General features: G+C 44.7%; 1 protein-coding gene across 2 annotated transcripts; it reads right to left on the bottom strand.

The window, feature by feature from the left end:
- Positions 1-2,677: 2,677 nt before the first annotated feature.
- reep2 (receptor accessory protein 2) lies at positions 2,678-19,529 on the bottom strand. Of its 2 annotated transcripts, none has more exons than XM_062524951.1 (8): positions 19,256-19,529; positions 16,941-17,013; positions 14,295-14,371; positions 13,893-14,013; positions 13,275-13,388; positions 11,235-11,382; positions 8,602-8,786; positions 2,678-6,506 (listed from the first exon to the last, which is right to left on the bottom strand). In XM_062524951.1, exons 1-8 carry the CDS (start codon positions 19,285-19,287, stop codon positions 6,432-6,434), a joined length of 825 nt encoding a protein of 274 aa, XP_062380935.1. In that variant the 5' UTR covers positions 19,288-19,529; the 3' UTR covers positions 2,678-6,431. The 2 variants fall into 2 exon arrangements, with proteins under 2 accessions (XP_062380935.1, XP_062380936.1); XM_062524952.1 differs by having other exon boundaries at positions 11,235-11,376.
- Positions 19,530-20,101: the final 572 nt, after the last annotated feature.

Raw genomic sequence — 20,101 nt, 5'->3', positions numbered from 1 at the left:
TTCATAATAACAATTATGGTTTGCTTGGTCAGTCATATCTGTGGTGGTAGTCCAGAGGTTCAGTACGGCTGATAAGTTAGAATGATCCTAAATACCATACGGAGATCTGAGAATACAGGCCCAAGCTTCTGCTGGAGGCCATCACTGATAATGTTGTGTAGTGTTACAGCTCCACCTAGTGGTGCACTTTCATAGATGACCTAAACCAGTATCCACATATAGCCCTGCAGATTATTTTGCCAGTTCAGTAGTTCAGTCATCCTTAGAGTATTATGCAATGCTATATTATAAAAAATAAAAAAAGTGAGCCAAGCCCTGACAATACAGTTGTGTTCAGAAGTGTATTTACCCTGGCAGTATCTGTAAAATGTCTATCATTCTTTTAAGTAATTGGGCAAAACACATTCATTTTATTGTAATCACATTCAAATGAGGTTCTCAATGCTGTGTATTGCCCTTAGGTTCTAAACGTTGTGTCTTGCCCTTAAGGTTCTTAATGCTGTGTATTGGCCTTAGGTTCTCAATGCTGTGCATTAGCCTTCGGTTCTTAATGCTGTGTATTGCCCTTACTGTACATTCTTTATACTGTGTACATTCCCTTCGGTTCTTAATGCTAACTATTACCCAGTTAGTATCAACGACAGCTTGCAGTCATTAGTGATAGCTGGATGAGTGCTTCTATTTTCTCAGTTGGTAGAGGTGCCCATTCTACTGAACGAGAAGCCTCCAGGTCTCATAAACTCTATGGTTGTCCTGCATGTTCGAGATCTCCCCAAAGCTGCTCAATGATACTGAGGTCAGAAGACTGCGACGACCTCTCCACAACATTTATTTCTGCTACAGCTCCTAAAGCGTTGACCCTTGCCTAAGTAAACAACTGTCTAGCTTTCAGCATAAAAGGCAGCATACAGTACATTCATCTTGCCGTCAATTTGGAGTAAATTCCATGTGCCTTTGTGGCGCACACACCCACAAAACATCGGAGATGCACCTCCATGCTTCACAGTAGGGATGGTGTACTTGTCTCCACTCAAAACATAGCACTTATGGTTGTGACCATAACATTCAATTTTGGTCGCTTCACTCTAAATGACTTTGTTGCAGAGGTTCTGATGCTTGCTTAGGTGCTGTTTAGCATATTGTTAGCGTGCTTTGTGGTCTTGGCGCAGTAACGGTTGTTTTCTGGCAACCTGACCATGCAGCCCATGTGCCTCATAATTGTGAATCTCAAAACGGTTACAGTTTTTCACAGTTGCTTAAACACTAAACCCCATTCTCTGAATCAAATTCTCAAATACCTGAACACATTTGTTGAATTACTCCCTGTTTAACCCTGTTTACTCCCTGCAAAACCATAGACTACTTTCACCCACTTTAACCCATTTTACCAAACTCATTAACCCTTTTTGCAAAACTCTTAACACATTGTGCATTCTGATGCACTTCTTAATTACAGTGATAACCAAAGAAGGCAGAAGTTGAACACAATTAAAGCACAGTTGTCTCCATTTGAACACTACCACTCAAAATTGTTAACACTTGTGTATAGATGTGACAACCAATATAAGTCAGTTCAGAGTTGACAGAGACGCAGGGGATAAGTGTGTGTTACAGTAGAGGTGCGGTACAAGGAAGTGGAGGGTGCAGGTAGGAGTAAGAGGATGAAGAGAAAGACAAAGAGTCCCAAGAGTTGTAATACTGTAAATGATGAATTTCGAGCAACAATCATTGACCATGTTCTGGTTCATGGAATGCCAATGAGAGAAGCGGAACTTCGAGTCCAACCCAACATAAGCAGTTTCTCTGTGGCTTCAATAATCCAAAGATTCAGACTACTGAGCAGGAATAGTGTAAATGTCCATTATCATACAGTACAGTAATCATTGATCGTCTGTACACAATCCAATATTACAGTATTGCATACTTACAGTAGCCTACTATCAGAGTCTGTGGCATCACAGTACAAATCATATTCAATACAGTATTGGCCTGTCTTTCTGTTCACTTACAAAACTATCAATTTATTTCTTCATAATAGAGGATATGAGTAGAGTGTGAAATAAGTCCTTATTCTTTCATTTCATTGATATATTTTATTTTTCAAATTAGAATGAATAAACAGGAGCAGGAGCCATAAACCCTGCCCTGAAAACTGTGTCTTCCATTGTTTAGTGTATTGTCTTATCACTGCTCTGCAGGAGTCTAATTGTGCCTGATGTGTGAATGATTTGAGACCATTAGTTAGTTTTGAGCAAAGTTAAGTGTTTTGAGGTGATTGTTCAGTTTTGCAACAAGATTGAAGGGTTTCGAGAATGTAGTTTGAGAAATGAGTTTTGTGTTCACAGTTTTGAGAAAAAGGTAAAGAGATCTGAAAAAGGTGTTCTAGCAATTGTGAAAACTGTAACAGCGCTTTCTTGCTGTGAAGCCCGCATTTCTCAAAGATTTTTCTTTGCATCCTGACCAAATAGATGGCTTCACCTGACCACTATGGCTAATTAAAAGAAAGGTTTGCTTCATGATCAGTCATATTTTACAAAAATGGACCAAAATTTCACAAATTCTGCCAGGGTACACAAACTTGTGAGCACAACAGTGTATCATGTATTTACACTTAATTAGTATGCAAAGCCTATAAAAGGAAATCAGTTTGATTAAAAAACAAGAATGGCACATTAAACCAGGTAATATTGGTATTTTATTAGTAGCATTTGTTATGGATACATGAATGTCTGTTCAGACGTGGTGGTTAGCAGAAACCCTGCACAGTAAGTTGAACTTATACTTTATGTTTTATTATAGTGGAGTATTGAGAATTGGCACAAATAATATATTACAATGTTGTATATTCTCTCACAATTGAAAGCCTATGCACAATAATAATACTGATATCAAACACACACTAAAAACCAAAAAAAAGAGAAAAAGAAACAAAAAAATAAATAATCAAAATGATGAATGAAATTTCATACAAGAATGTCCAAGTGATATGTCGACGAGAAATGTTTACTTTTTTCCTTCGATAACTTGAGTATGTGAGACATCATCTAATCAGTGCAAACAAACAGCAGCTTAAAATAAAATAAACCTCATGGTACACACACCAAATTAAGAACCAAATCGGGGGAGAAAGAGAGGAGTGCAAACAAGTTGTTCTACTCGGTCAGATTTGGAAGACATCTTCCACTTAAGTTTGAGCTCACAGTTCACAGAGAGAAGGGAAGGCTTATTTCACAAATGTGGGGAATGCAAACCTTTTTCTTTAAAAAAAAGGGCTCACTTTAGCATTTTAAAAATAAAGTGGCATTTATGTTGCTGTTGGGTAAACACAGTAGTCCCCACACCCCCAAAATGCATGGCATCATCCCAGCATGATCCTAGACTGCCCCCCTACCATCAGGAGGTTCCAAACACGGCACTACTTATCGTGAAGACGCAATTACGCTGGAGTGAGACATGCCATGAAGTGACAATGTTTTCAAATACAACACTTTAATAAATAAAATAAAACACGCAGAAAGACGCAGGCTGTTTGAGAGGAGCATGTTTTGATGAGAGGCCATGCATTTGCATTAGTAAATCATTGTCCACTGAATGACTGTGGTCAGAAGGCTGCACTGGTCTCTTTCAGACTGGCCACAGTGATGACTTTGTTCACCATGGAGGCCTAAAAACAGGCCTACTTACTCCCTAAAGACTTATAAAGGGAACTTGAGAGAAACCTTAAATCTAGGCAAAGAGCTAAGAGGGGTAACTAACAGACAGACATGTTATCGTTGAAATGAAGATGATGATGCAATTAAAATGATATTTCCATATGGACAGTACTTCAACTGGGATAGACCCTGAGGGTCTATTGTAGAGGAACTTTCCCCCCAGAGTAGGGAGGGAAACCATGAATAAGACCCCCCCCCCTTAAAGAAACAATAAAACAGAGATCCATCAATCCTACTGAAGAGAATAAGGCAAGCAAGCTCAAATTGTACAGTCAGTAGAACAATATTTACAGATACATTGTTTCAGCAATTTCACAAACGTTTTTGAAGCCATCGCCCCTGCTTCCCTGTAAGGTAAGGGCACCACTGCCCCCTAATGGTTACTGGTGCAATTACACCACCCATTTTTGCAAGCGCACAGGTGCAGTTGTCTCATGCTTGTTCGTGGGCACTCGGGGATATTCTGGAGGCTATGCACTCTAGGGCAAGTCATTTCAAATGAGTCCCCCTTTCCCTCATGCAAGTTAAGATCGAACAACTCGGGATTTGCCCGTTTGGGCTCCATCCACAACGGTTACATTTCAGCAAACTAAGTAAAACCCCCTTTCACAAAATAAATGAGTAAACAACTCTTAACATTGGCTGTCCAGACCAGCATTTCACTGACGGGACCTACAGTAGAAGTGACTTCCCCTACTTCTCTCGCTTGTCCTTCCAGAGACTTACTTAGAACACTCCAAATGAGCCGGACAATCACTCCCATCAAAAAACCCAGCAGATACAGAGGTTCCAAGCTCTCAGAAAACAGAAGACACTTGAGATATATCGGTTATCCAGTTAATGCTTTGTTACAACAGTGATATAGACTTATGGACCTGACTTGCGTTCGTAAGTGACCATTTCCAGTGAGATATCACGGAGTCACTCGCCCAGCTTGACGCAAAAACACCAGGCAAGAAGAAAATGCATCGGAATTGAAGCTAAGCTAGAAAAACAAACATCGACATCTGGGTGTAAGCAAGCTCCAGAGTATGGAGGAACAATCACAGCAGAACGGACACACAGATATTGAAACGTCTCATGTCCTAGCCACAGACACGCACTAGGTGGTGTAAAGATTCCTAAAAAAACTAGAGACTGTCAAAAAGAATGTTCAAAAGATTCGAGAGTTTTTTGCAGCCAACCTCTACCCAAGAGCTGGTTTGTATATATCGATAAATGATCGGTCACGGGAAGTGAATATGTGTTTGGTTGGTGTGGGGCACTAGTGGGGCACTACTTTTATAGACACTTCATAACAACAGAGTCTGAATGAGGAGGTTGTGTCCCAACACTGTCTAAAAATAAAAGAATGTCTACTCTTGAAAAAAAAAAAACACACACACACACACACGCCACACACACGCATAAAGCAAATAAGAGAAATTAAGTAGGAATGGGAAAAGTACCTCAGCTTTGTCTGAATGAACAAAGTGTCCGACTGTTGTCAAGAGGGAACATTTTCCGTGTAAACTAAAAACTCGCAGCAGTTTTTCAATAAAGTAAATGACAAATGAGTCGCAATAAAAGAACACCGAGTTGTACTCCACTTGAAGTGCCCACTACAGTGAGAATCATGTTGCGCTTGTGCACAAATTAATAAAAACAACTCCCGTGGACTCACCTCAAGAATTTACCAGTAGTTCAGACATCGTAGCCCCCACCCCCTTACCCTGAAGGCCACTTTTTTGAAGAACAGACTACAGACAAAAATAAGTCAAGCTCAACCACATGAACGGGCCTCGGAAACGTCCTTCACTTTAACCCACCGACTCCCTGTCCCTTCTCTAGAAGAGTTTCAAGTGGATGGGGGGGGGGAGGGGAGTAGAACCTGCCTACCCAGGGGAGCCCCAGCGCTGCTATACGCAGAGACAAGCGTCTGCTTGAAATGGTGTCGACCTTTCGAGAGCGCCGCTCGGCCCCTTCCTCTCCACCGAGGGGGGACGGGGGGGGCGCCTGCGATTGAGGACACCGGAGGCCGCGGAGGCCGCCTGCGATTGAGGACACGGCTGTCTTTGGCGGGTGGCCTTACTAAAAACAAGAACGCGAAAAGCTAGCCGGGCCCCTCGAGTCCTCGTTTAGAAGCGCCGCTAAACCCGCGTTGTCTGGCCTACTTAACAGAAGCTGCGGAGGCACTGGCCAGGAGTTCCTGTTTGAGAGGAGACGGGAGAGTGGGAGAGTGGAGAACACTGGCTTCTAATGAGGTAAGCTAACATTTACTGGAGTGGAGAGAGATGGAGAGAAAGAGAAAGGTGGAAAAAAAGGTGTTGTTCATCTGTGCTTGGTGGAGTGGTTGACACGAGATGCTCTTGGAAGTGAGGCCTACAGACAAAATAAGATTAGGGTAGAGAGACCCTTGTATGTAACCCATGTCAAACACACATTAACTCACTCACACACACACACACACACACACACACCTTGCTCACATATCCTATGGAAGTAAAAGAGAGAAAAAGAAATCTTGAGCGCGGTGCACTTATGGATTGAAAATGCTTAAAGTGAAGCTGGTCTCAAAGGACTGGAAAATACACCACTGCCAGGCGCCGTGCCGGCATGTACCTATGCCTGTGTGCACGTGTGTGTGTATGTGTATGTGTATGTAAGTGTGTGTGTAGGTGTCTCTGTGTGTATCTGTGTGTGTGTGTGTGTTGGTGGGCCAGAGATGGAGTTGGGCGCTCAGGGCGTCTCAGCCTCTTTGCCAGCTGTAGCGGTGGTCTTCTTCTTTGGCTGTTTCTTCACCGTCTTCGTTGTCTGTCAGGAGATGGAGGGAATGGGCAGAACAAAGGAGTAAAATGGGGGAGAAGGATGAAAGAAAGAATGAAAGAAAAAAAGAAAGAGAGAGAGAAAGAGACAGTGTATCAAAGCTACAGACACAAATTAAAAAGAGACAAAAACAAGTAGAAAACAAAGAATCAGAGCATTAGAAAAGAGAACTTTGTCTGAACCAGGGTGGCTAGCCCTCCTCCTGGACGCTAAGTGAAGGTCACGGCACGGTTCACAGACCGCATTCCTCAATCGGCCCATTCATGAAGCATGGCAAGGTAAAAGGTTCACATGGCGACAGCGGGCCATCAAGCAGCCGCTGAATGGACGGTTCAGTATATGGCTCTGGTGTGCTTTTATGGCACACTTACATAAGGAAACGCTTTTTATCGAGCGTGTGTGGGTGTGTGACAGATTGAGGGAGAGAGAGTGTGAGCGAGAGAGAGAGAGTGAGAGAGAATATGAGCAAAAGTGTGAGAGAGATTGTGAGAAAGAGAGAATGTGAGAGAGCGAGAGCAAGAGAGAGAGAGAGAGAGAGAGAGAGAGAGAGAGAGAGAGAGAGAGAGAGAAAGGAGAGGGAGAGACTTATGGTAGATGCACTGCTGTTTTAGTAGAGAATGATGGAAATGGACAGCAAAAATAGATGAAGAGAATATATGAGATAGGAAGAACACAGGAGGAGAGAGGAAAGCAAGAGAGGAAGACAGGAAGCAGAAAAAAGAGGAGGAGAGGAGGAGAGGAGGAGAGGAAGGGAAACACAAGAAGAGAGGACATGGAGAAAAGAGGAGGAGAGGAGGAGAGGAAGGGAAACACAAGAAGAGAAGACAGGAAACAGAAAAAAGAGGAGGAGAGGAGGAGAGGAAGGGAAACACAAGAAGAGAAGAGAGGAAACAGAGAAAAGAGGAGGAGAGGAGGAGAGGAAGTGAAACACAAGAAGAGAAGAGAGGAAATGGAGAAAAGAGGAGGAGAGGAGGAGAGGTAGGGAAACACAAGAAGAGAAGAGAGGAAACAGAGAAAAGAGGAGGAGAGGAGGAGAGGAGGAGAGGAATGGAAACACAAGAAGAGAAGAGAGGAAACAGAGAAAAGAGGAGGAGAGGAGGAGGGGTAGGGGTGTGGACTCATCCATTATTTCTGACTGCAGAGTGATGCTGTGCTGTGCCAGTGCCTGTGCCGCTGCATTCAGAGTGACTAACGGCCTAGGAGGGCCAGAGAGGAACCACACCATTCATCTGGTGTGTGTGTGTGTGTGTGTGTGTGTGTGTGTGTGTGTGTGTGTGTGTGTGTGTGTGTGTGTGTGTGTGGTGTGTGTTCATATAGCTGTGTCTGCATGTCTGTCTGTGCGTACATGTTTTATAGACAAGAGGAGGCAGCAGTATTTGTCCTGTGTGTGTGTTTGCGTTTGCGTGTGTGTGTTTGCTTTTGCATGTGTGTTCATATATCTGTGTCTGCATGTCTGTCTGTGCGTACATGTTTCATAGACAAGAAGAAGCAGCAGTATTTATCCTGAGTGTGTGTGTGTGTGTGTGTGTGTGTGTGTGTGTGTGTGTGTGTGTGTGTGTGAGCTGTACACACAGAAAGGGAGGCCTGTACTGCACAGTGCTGCGCTGTGCTTTTGCACGCGGTGTTGGTCAGCGGAGGCCTTTAACTCTACCCTCATCACTGGGAGGCAGATTTGGCAGCGCTGACCATCGCACTCAGCATTGAAGCTGGTGCTTCCTCTTTGGCAGAGAACAGTGCATTTCTGAGAGCTCACAATGAGTGAGGAAAAGAGCACTACAATACAGAGAGTGAGAGAAAGAGAGAGCGAGAGCGAGAAAAAGAGCGAGAGAGAAAGAGAGAGCGAGAGAGAGAGAAAGAGAGCAAGAGAGAGAGAGAGAGAGCAAGTATATGTGAGTGAGGGAGAGATCTGTTCGTTCCAGCTTGTTGGCTTAGACACCAGGCATATGCATGTATAAGCCTGAGGCTTTTCTGTCTCTGTGTGTGTGTGTGTGTGTGTGTGTGTGTGTGTGTGTGTGTGTGTGTGTGTGCGTGTGTGTGTGTGTGCGTGTGTGTGTGTGTGTGTGTGTTCTAGACAACCGTGTACCTCCGTTTTGGTCGCGGCCGGTTTCTTGACCGCCTTGACGCTGGGCGTGCGCTTCACGGTCGTCGTCGTCGTCGTCTTCTCCACGACGTCCTCGTCCGAGTGCTCGGTCCGGGTGTCCGACTGGTCGCTGGAGCTGTGATGCGCCTCCTCGGCCACGACAGCCGCCACCGCCGCTGCGGAGCGCGCTTCAAGAGGAGAGAGAGAGACAGACCCAGGATCAGTACCCGGCTCGGTTGAAGCCCACCAGCAACACCCACTCCTTCTCTAATCTCTCCCCACAATCCCCCCCTCTCACCAGCCTCCTCCTCCTCTCTGCTGCATGCCACTCATTCAGAGTCTCTGCTCCAGAGACCGGCTCCGAGTCGGCTGCGTTTAATCCTATTTGACTTCCCTCAATTGCTCCCTTTCTCTCCCTTGCTAGCGCTCCTTTTCCATTTCTCACTTTCCCCACTCTCCTCCTCCTCTCTCCCTCCCTCCCTCCCTCCCTCCCTCTCTCTCTCCCTCTCTTTACTCTCTCGCTTTCTCTCACACTGTGTCCTGCCCCTTTGGTTGTGTCATTCTCTCTCTCTCTCTTTCTCTCTCTCTCTCTGTTGTCCTCTGGACGGCTGCTCTTCAGCGTGTGCCAGCTCTGTGCCAGTGAGCAGTGGACAGACAGATAAACAGGAGGCGCCTCTGACTCACTGTGGCCTGTGGAAAGGGCCTTCCCAAACTACACCGTCCTCACATACCCTTTCCCCTCTCTCTTTCCCTCTCTTTCCCTCTCATTCCCTCTCTCTCTCTCCTTCCATCCCCCTTTCACCCCATATGGTGCATGGCTATAGTCCCTCTGCCTGCCTGGGTCTCTCTCTCTCTCTCTCTCTCCCACTCACTCCATTTTGTTTCCTGACACGCACCCCCTTATCCTCCTGTCCCCACTGACCACATGACTACAACCCCCCCCACCCCCCCCCAGCCCCCCCACACACACACACACACACACACACACACACACACACACACACACACACACACACACACACACACACACACACACACACACACACACACACACACACACACACACACACACACACACACACACACACACACACACACACACACCACCTCTCCTGGCTGGCCTTCACTGTGATCAGCAGTCTGCTCTCTGAAGAGGCCAACGGCCTTTTTGTGTTGAGTTTTAAAAAAAGAAAAAAATGTTATGCTTGTCCCATCAGCAGGGCGGCGAAGGCATTCAGACAAACGGCCCGCCTGTTTAACCGCCCTCTCCACGCTGCACGGCCTCAGTCAACTCCGCCAGGGTCTAACTGGACGCACGTGGGACAGTGTTTATCCCACAATCCCCAGCTGAGGACTGTGATGTGCATCAACATTCGACAGCTGTGTTGCGCAGAGATTAGGACAAATGCTTGGCTCATGTTCAACGCCACATTTTATGCATTTTGCATATGCTTGTGAGGGTGCAAAAGCAGTAAGCTAAGCTTAATACAGCTCTGTAGGAGTCTGCTTGCTCAGACTAAAAGAATACGACATGTGTGCACATGTGAATGGTGTTCCAGGTTTTCAGGAAATTTGTGATAACTAACAAAAACTGTAAGCACATTTACATAAACTATAGACCTCTGAAGTTCGGCTACAAAAAAGCCACCATCTTTTGCCCAAATAAGGAGATCCGGCATCTTGAGATTTTTTCTATGGGAAAATAACATGAGGATTTTGCATTTGTCTGTTATATCTGTTAAACTCTCAAGGGGACAAAGACATAGGAAATGCAGACGTTTTGCGCTACAAAGTTTTGTCCTCTGCCTTCAAGTGGATACTGTGATATTCGGTACGTGAAGACGGCACACTTTGATCTTTGCTACCGCAGAGCTAACTTACAATGCAATTTGCCATAGGCAGTTAGCTTCAATTAACACCCGTAATTCCTTACATGGGCAAAGATGGCAGTTTTGGATCCTATATGTATAGGCGAACTTCAGAGGTCTATAACGAAGCTTGTCCACCAACCAAGTCCCAAAGATTTACGTAAAAGAGTATTGAGAGTTAAAGGTCAGTTGATGAGTTAAAGAGACAGTATAAATCCAGTGTTTGGACAGGTAGTGACCAACAATGGTATGTGACCGTCTACACAAGCATTGGATTTACAATCCCTCAGATAAACATGCACAGTGGGGTCTCGTGGGGATCTTATTCAGGAAGCACAGACATTTTGAGTCTGTTACTGGACACAGACACAGCTTTGCATAGCTTTGTAGCCACACACCTGTACTAGCCACTAACAGGACAACCTGAGCTATGTAGCGCCAATTTTCTTCCCCCTTCTGACAGTACTCTGTAGGTGCTCACTGATCTACATAAAGAATGATGGGGCGCCAACAACGATAGTCTATCCCTTCGTCTATCTTTCTTTATGTAGATCAGTGAGGATCGAGGCCCGAGGAGCGAGGGAGGACGTATAAACTTTACATGAGAGGCACCCTGTGACCTCGAACATCAGGTCCCCATGTTGAAAACGGCTGGACTTCCCCTTTAAGAAAAAGCACTGTGCCATCCATCCACCCATCCATCCAACCAGCTACCCACCCATTATTCAGACAGGGTGTGAACATGTGGGGTTGAGCGGAGGGACCTACTTTGGCGTGAGGTGCTGCGTGCGCGTGGGAGGGTCTGGCTGCCAGTGCTCATATCCTCCGCAGGGTCCAGCAGCTCCTGGTCGTCCTGGATGAGCGTCAGATCCTGCATGCTGAAACTGCGCAGCTTCTCGGACAAGACACCCTGCCCCTGCACAGACAAGCACACCTCAAACACCTGCATCTGCACATATCAACAACTGTATGCATGTGTGCAAGATTTCACACACACACATACTGTATAAGATAGACAGACACACGTACGACACACACACACACAAATTTACCAAAACTAACCAAAGGCCACACAAGCCCAAACATGTACATACATAGAAATTCTAGCATACATATTGCCTTTAAGGTATGTTGGGATAGTCACACTTTGAATCTGCTGACTAAACATTGTGACCAAATCCCGCACAAGAAAACAAGGCACCACATTGAAAAACCCTTCAGCTATCCATAGCAGAATACAGGCCATACAGCCTTGTTTTGCATGGATACTGTAGCTTGGATAGCTTCTGCACGGATAGCCTTTTCTTTGACTGCATGGTGCATGATAGGAATCTGATGCAAATGGCTGCAATAGCGAGGGCACCTTCACATGAGGACATCAGGGCATAGACTAGACGTGGGCATAAGGCTCAAGTCGAGACGGCCAGATGAAACGAGGGCAGGAGGAAGCCAAGGACAATGGAATGTAGGTCACACGGAGCGAGGGAACGAGGGAGCGAGGGAGCGAGGGGTTAACTGGGACAGGAGAGAGAGAGGCACACGCCAGAAACAGACCATGTGTGGTGGGGGGTTGGTGGAGAGCACCCAGACCAGACCTCTCAACATACTGTATGCACTGATGTGTATGTTGGAGCCTTAATGTCCTCCTCTTAATGTATGCAAAGTGCTAGACATGTCATGTGTTGTTGTTAATGCATATTAACCCAATAACAAAAAAAAAACAGTCTAAAGGCACCGTGCTGGTATGGGATTGGGAAGACCTTGTATTAAGATAATAAACAAGCAATTCACAAGCATGTGACTATGCCACTACTACCCCCCCCCCTCTCTCTCTCTCTCTGACTGACATGCTGCAGTTGATCTGGGGTTTGGGGCAGCCTGACGGCAAGGTCTGGCTCTGAAACATCCTGTTATTTCTCCCTCCAGTCCTGCTGCTGTCCTCCTTATCTGTGGTCACAAGACTTGGCTCCGGTGTAATGAGAACAGATCACATAGGGAATGTGTTCCACAGAAGGGCACTCCAAGGCAAATGCACACTAGATTGCATGACTAGCCTCTGTGCTATATCCTACGCTACTTTGTCTAGGGGCCATAAAAAGCATGCTCTCTTTTTTGTCTTCTGCAACAAGAGAGGACACAAGGACAAAAGGTGACGGGTCAGATAAGGACATCAGGGGACACTCTTAGATCTCTCAGCCGTTTCAAAACCACACCCGCATGCGTTTCCCACTTTCCCATTCCAAGCATTCCTTGCCATACTGCAGTAATTATACTGATTTACTGCAAGCTATTCCTCTATTGGGACGTTTGCATTCATATTGTCAACTTCGTCGATAGCTACGCTAATAAACATACAGCGTCAAATAGACCCCAACATTCCTCTTATATACAATATTTAAAAATGGTGGATCAAGCACCATCATGTGACATTTACAATTTAAAACTGGTACCAGAATTCAAATAATTTTATTTGGTATTGTGCTCTACCACTACCACAGTCAATGGTAATCTGAGGTGCATTCAAATTTGGCAAACAGTGGCAAACGTTAGTGGTGAACAGGTTTTCTTTGAACAGTTAAATTTGAACGATTTGGTGTCAACATTCCAATCTAATGGTAATTGCATTGTTGCCTTCGTCCAGTTCCACTGTATGTTCGTGGAGAACTATCTCCTCAGACTGTTTGTGACTGTTTGCAAACGTTCGGCGAAAACTCAAGGCCAACGGAAAACTGTTTGCAAACGTTCACCTATGTTTGCGAATTCAAATGCACCTCTGGTATCACAGGCACGTTGGGGGGACAGACTCACCTTGGTGGCCGCTGTGACTGCGGCATTGGCGGCCAGGTTCAGGCCTCGCTTGCCAAACCGCATCATGGTCTCATAACTGCGGTCTCGTGCCTGAGTGATGTATTCATCAATCTCCTGGAGTCCACATAGGCACATAGGATGGGATAGATTTGTATACAAGACAAGCAGCTATAACCAAATATGCATCACAAAGCATGCGGTGTGTGCATTGCAATACTCTGCATTTCCGGTAGTTCTGTATCAGTACTTTGTGCTGTGCATAAGGACTAATTCTTTGCACTACAGAGCTGATCGAGCGAAGTTCCCATAACACAGCATTCCTTAATGCCACAGGGGTACGTTACAAAGAGAGGTTACTGGCTTACCCAGGCAACTCCATGAAAAAACACTGATCTCTAAAAAAGCACTTTAGTGCAATGTTTTCTTTATATGAAGTGACATCTGGTTTTGAGATCAGTGGTTTCTCCCAAAGGTACCTGGACAGCACTGCTTCGAAAGTACACCAGTCTGGAAAGTGACGCTACAGATGTGTTTTCTGACTCGACGTGATGAAACAGTTAAAAGTGCAGCTGGAGGTTCGAGCTGAATAGAGGGTGAGAGGTGAGGGCACGTTCTGACCTTTTCCTTGTTGGAGAGGGTGGGGTGCACAAACTTGCGATAGAGAACGCTGGAGCCCTTGGTGTACGGCGACAGCAGCCAGATCACAAAGGCTATCTTCAGCTCAAAGTAAAAGGGAAACCTGGAGGAAGGTCATGGGAAAATCGACTTAGAACCAGAGACAGACTACTAAAGAGTGAGAAACAAGATGTGCTTTTATAAAGTTACTACAGTGATAATGTCGTATTGTGGACACAAACAAGACAAATCAAAATGAAACTCCTTAATATTCCTTTATATTTGTTTTACAGTGAAATGCAATTCACAGCTGAGGACATCTTAATCATTTTACTACACTGTGATGCTGGGCAGAAGGCAAGGAGAGGAGAAGGTTGTGTGAGTCACATATGTGGTGTGACTCACCATGAGAGAAGCAGATCCGTGATCGTTTCCGCCGTGGTGAAGAACGCAAACACTATCCAGTACATCATCCATTTCACCTGAGACCCAGACACAGGAATAAAACAAACACACACACACACACACACACACACACACACCAGAATTAGTCATGGAAACACATGCGAGCACGTGCAAGCCACACATGTCTTGGAACATGGTGAACACATGCATGGCCTAACTAGAGCACACATGCTCTCCACTGTGTGCAGTCCTATTCCTTTATGCATGACCGAGTCACACAGGGTGACAGGAGCAGTGAGATATGAACACGGGCTCATCACATGAGAACAGATAGACCGTTGTTGTGCTGTGCATGGCCCATAGATAGAGACGTCCTTTAAACAGCTACCGAGGGAGTTCTTGAAGAGGTTGAAGAGGCCCGTTTGAGAACATCTGTGCTACTTGTGCTTTATTTGATTACGGTTCATGCTGCTTAAGTCCTGAAAAGCATGTGTGATCTGACACTTGAGCTGCTATTCAGTTGAGTTTTCTCTACCAAATGACTTAAGACACAACGGCAAACAACAGCTTTTAAATGCAGCGGGGAGATCCACACGCCGAGAGGAGGCTAAAAATGGAGCATCGTCTCCATCACACAACACCGTCTGACTAAAGCAACTGCACTACCCGACGGAGGGGGGGGGGGGGGGGGGGTTTCCATGGTAACCGACGAGAGCGAGAGAGAGAGAGAGCCCTCACTGCGATGAGGCAGAGGGGCCGGGAGCTGAGAGCACTGAAGGTAAACAAAAGAGCTGGAACTCAAAAGAGCACAAGAAGCCTACCGACAATGCAGCCTACTAATGATCCCTATAGTTTACGCCAAGACCCATTAATGGGAAGAAGTGCCTACTGGTACCTGTTAAGACATGAGACACTGCTATTGACAAACATTTGCCCCCCTCACTCAAAAATGGGCCACAAAAGTGATCGCAAAATAAGAAATGTAGACAAGTTAACTTCTAAGCTTACATTGTAGATAATGATGATGGGATATAAACGGTTTCAGAAATCTATACAAACCAAATTGCTTTGGAAATTAGCTTTAAGCTTTACATTTTCCACTTCAGTAGAAAAAAAGAAAAAAAAAACTCAATAATTCCACTCAGGATCATTTAACACTGTATGCACCCTGCATTACTGTCAACAGAGGGGTGGCCATGATTTAATCAGCAGAATGTCACACGGTGCAATCCCTCTCCATCGTTCTGAATAGAAGAGGTTGAAAAGGTTGAAATGGTGTTGATCTATATTCACTAAAAGATCTGGTTTCATGCCAAAGCATCAGCCTAATGATACACAACACATCTACAGTAGACTACTCCTCCTAACAGGCTAATAAGACAACACTTTGCTAGGACAGTCCACCTATAGAGACTTTATGGGTGGTTTGTTTAAATCACCATATCCAACCCAACAATAACCCTAACCTTAACTACAGTATATATGAATGATAACAGTAGCCCATTACATGGACACTTGATTACAAATATCAACTCATGTAAACAGGTGATTGTTGGAGCACATTTCTTCTTTCTTTACAGGTGTTCCCTATGTGATAATAATGCAAAGTGACGTAAACAACTTCCCATGTTTCCATGACAGCAATACAACAAGGAGCTTCCAAACAATTAAATGCTAGCTCCATGTAAATGCAGATTAAACCCCAAATGGTATATTGAGCAATCATTTGAAACAGTTCAGTTGAAATCTTCAATCAGAATTATTTCAATCTGATTGGAAAAACAAAATGTGGCTTGTGTCTAACAATTGTCTGTGTATAGTCTGAACAACATCTGTAGATAGTCTATAGTCTATATACTTATACTATATAAGTAACCCACAATATAAATACAGTATAGCAACATGGATATGTTTTCTGACCTGTATTTTGTATGGTATTAATTGAAAAGCAATATACAGTACTATTACAGTATACAGTCGACAGGACACGAAGAAATGGCCGATTACTTTGGCTTTTTTTGTTCTTTGTGTTTTAAATAATTGATCAGAGCTGTACCAGTGGGGATAGCTGGGTGGGCCAGTGTTTTTTTTTTCTCATGATTCAAAATGGAGTTCATAATCCTACCTTTAGGACAGGAAAGGGCCTTCAACCGATTTAACAATTGAAAGAGTTAACTTTTGAGTACGTCTTTCTGCTTAATCAAATGGCCTTTAAATGCTCATATTTGTACCTAATTTGACCAGATACACACACACAGACACACAGACTCACAGACTCACAGACTCACAGACACACACACTTTCCATCACCTTGCTACTGCCCTGTTTATTTAAGCCAATGGGGAAAAACAGACACAGGCAGACAGGATGCAGTTGCACTGAATGCCTCCACTGATAAGCTGCATGGGCCCAGCCTCACTGCTTCTGAACAACCACAGCAAGCATGGATGTGCACAACAAGCAAATGAGGAGTTGGAGCAATTTTTCCTCTCACAGAGAAATTGGACATACCTAATACTACATAGCCTACACAGAGCATTGGATCTCATACATTAAAAAAAACAACCTTAAACCAACCAAACAGTGTGACCGTATGTAAAATCCATACTGCAGCATGACTGTTGTTGAGTAACGCGAGGCACTTACATATTCTTTCACATTCTTCGTTTTCACAGCTTTGTAGGATGAGTAGGCTGGATAGAGAGTTCCAAAAGCCAGACTGTAAGAGAAGAGGAGAGGACAGCACATTTTGTTTTTGCTAAACATCTGCGCACAGACATTGCAGTAGTACAATAGCCTCATATTCAAAAAACAAAATTCTGCAGATTAGGCTACACTACATTTTTTCAGCTCATGGAACACAGCTTAAAATGATGAAGGTGCACCCAGTCATTTGCCCCTGTTTATCTCGGATCCACAGAAACCACAGGGATATCTGACTGCTTCGTCACAATAATGGATTGAAATGACATTAATTCTAAAGCAAACCATGCCTTCATCTAGGACATCAAGACAAATTGCTTTTATTCCTTAAAATCAGGAGGTCACACCCCAACCCAGGAAACAACAAAGAACGGGAAAAAAGGCCACGTCACAGACGCAGGCCTCGAAGAGTGCATGTGGCCCAGACGCTTGAGCACGTGCTCGCTCTCTCGCTCACACACACAGACACACAGACACACACACACATGCTCGCAGCTCTGCTCTCGACTGGGCCCCCTGGCTGGCTGCGTGTGCTTTGTGCTGATGTGACAAGATGCCCGGGTGCACTGCTACTGGAGGCGCGGCTGCATCTGCTGGGATGGGCAGCAGAGCGCGCCTGCTCACTTCACAGCAGACATCAGCTGAGGCAATGAAAGTGTGCGCGTGTGCGTGCGTGTGTGTGTGTGCGTAAACGCTTGTGTGTGGCACACTCCTTAGCTAAGCCTTTGCTGTGAAGGTTTGTCTCTTTTTTCACTTGGACTGTGGTAAATTATCTTCCTTGAGGGCAAGAGTCTCACCAGGGATCCTTTGTGCTCGTTTAAGAATGTGGTATTGGGTATTCCACACCTGCGGTGATCGCATTGCTATGGTGTCTAAATCAAGCTAGCACGTGTGCACTGCAGTGCATGTGTGACACACATAATATTGCATTGTTGCATGGCTGTGTGTGTGTGTATGTGTATGTGTATGTGTGTGTGTGTGTGTGTGTGTGTGTGTGTGTGTGTGTGTGTGTGTTGAGCATCCCAGTTTCATTTTCAGTAAGCTCACTGCCAGTAGAATCACAAAGCTTGCTACTCCCAAGATACTGCTGAGGAACTCAATCAGTTCCATTGATCAGAGTCTGGGTGGAATATAGGCTGACATCACTGTCCTAGATTTGTGGTTTCAAGGGCAGTAAAATTCTGTCTCTGAAAACTGCCACCAAGGTTTACATTGTGGCATGACTGGTGTGGTCCAAGACTTAACCATCACGGACTTTTAAGATGCTCAGGGAAAGAGCGATGACATAAATGCACGTTTCCTGAATTCGAATGGGACTGGGAGGCACATAGCCAAATGACTTCGCAAGCCAGCTGCCACCAACTACACCAACTAGATGAATTTAACTAGCATAACAACAACAATAATAAAACCATTTCTGACCCGTCTTGACTCCTGTGTCGAACAACAAAGCGAGATCAAAGAGAGAGTGTCGACATGATCATCTGAGGCAGATTAGAGAGTTTAGCGTCGCATAATTTGATGGAGAGAGATGTCACGTTGGCCCATAACAGGTAGGGCCTATATTAGGCAACTGGGTGACAAGCATCCAACTACAGCTAGGGCACCACACCATTCCATTTGGGTTTAATAAAGACATTCCTTCAACATAAGGAAACGATGTAAATGATGATACAAAAACATCTAGCATCTCCAATGACATAGGTTCCCAGTCGACGCCAGCTAACAACTTGTTAGCCAACATTACCATATTGATGTGGCGAGGGGTCTGTCACAAATGGATAGTGTCGGCGGATTGCAACGTTACTGCTGAATCATAATGAAGTAGGTCACATAAAACCCATAGAAAACCAATCACATCAATAAACGACATCTACGATACTGGATCCAGCGCCTTCCTCTGCTGAATAATAAAGCAATGTTAACGTTGCTGTTAGCACACATTAAACACGCACGGCGGGGATTGTGTTATTGTAACGGGTATGATAAGACTCGAAATATAGATGTATACATTGGACATATAGGCTACAATCTAACGTTATAAATAACAGCTGATGGGCTACAGAGAAATAAACGCTATCCTCTAAATGTGTGTCCTGTGGTTCATTTACATTTTCCAGGCTTTCACTTGGCTTTCCCTGATAAATCACGTTACCATCCTGTGCCATCAGGCAACTGCCTCGCAAACCCGCATTGCCTGGCAAAACAAGGGCCGAAAGCTAGATGAACAAACGTTCGCATGTAAAAGGCATACTCACACAACTATCCGAGAAATGATCCACGACACCATCTTGATCGTTATCAGCGTTTCCTCACCGTTGAGAAAATATTAACTGACCCCCATTCCTACGCCTCTCAGTTCGCTATTAGGATGCGCAAGGGGATGCCTGCCTGCTGCCCTGATTCCTCTGCACTGTATCTCACAGGTACACTAGCAGACTAGCTGGCTAACGTTAGCCGACTGTTCTACTCGATTCTACTGCATTAGCTATGGAGCAGTAGCTCATTCGTATCCAACTTCTCTTAAAGGGGACAGGTTGTCTGCGACCGCTGTTTGGAGTTACAAGGTGGCACACCCTACTGTGAGATATTCCATCCCTGGTGGTTTTCAGTGATCCAATTAGGCAACTTAATTGGCCAGCATGAGTTAAGGGGGTGCTGCCAAAAATGTACCACGTGTGTGGGGTTTGGAACGAACTAGTTTTATCAAACAAACAAAACGGGTTCAGAGTTCGATTAGCTTAAGCCTACCTTACACTGACAAGATTTGTGAAAGATTCTTGAAAGATTGTAGTCTTTTTAGTAAAGCTTGAATGAGGGGCATTAGTTAAAAGACTACAGTCTTTCAAGAATCTTTCATAAATCTTGTCAGTGTAAGGTAGGCTTTAGTTGCATGTAATCAACTAAATCTGTATACATTGTGTATACCTGGGGTAGTATTTGCGCCGCTAATTATTTTCTTATTCTTCTTCCGGCCAAGGATTGCCTCCACTACGAAATGAAATGGTAGTATTATGGGATGGTTAGGACCAGGCTAATTTCCCCCCCCAACAGACATCAATCTTCTGAATTTGTTCACCAATGGAATAGAGCCCAATGTGTGA

Source organism: Sardina pilchardus, chromosome 21 (genome assembly GCF_963854185.1).
Source record: "Sardina pilchardus chromosome 21, fSarPil1.1, whole genome shotgun sequence".
Taxonomy (NCBI): Eukaryota; Metazoa; Chordata; class Actinopteri; order Clupeiformes; family Clupeidae; genus Sardina; species Sardina pilchardus.
The sequence above is the reverse complement of the archived record's forward strand: the minus strand, read 5'-3'. Positions and strand labels throughout refer to the sequence as shown.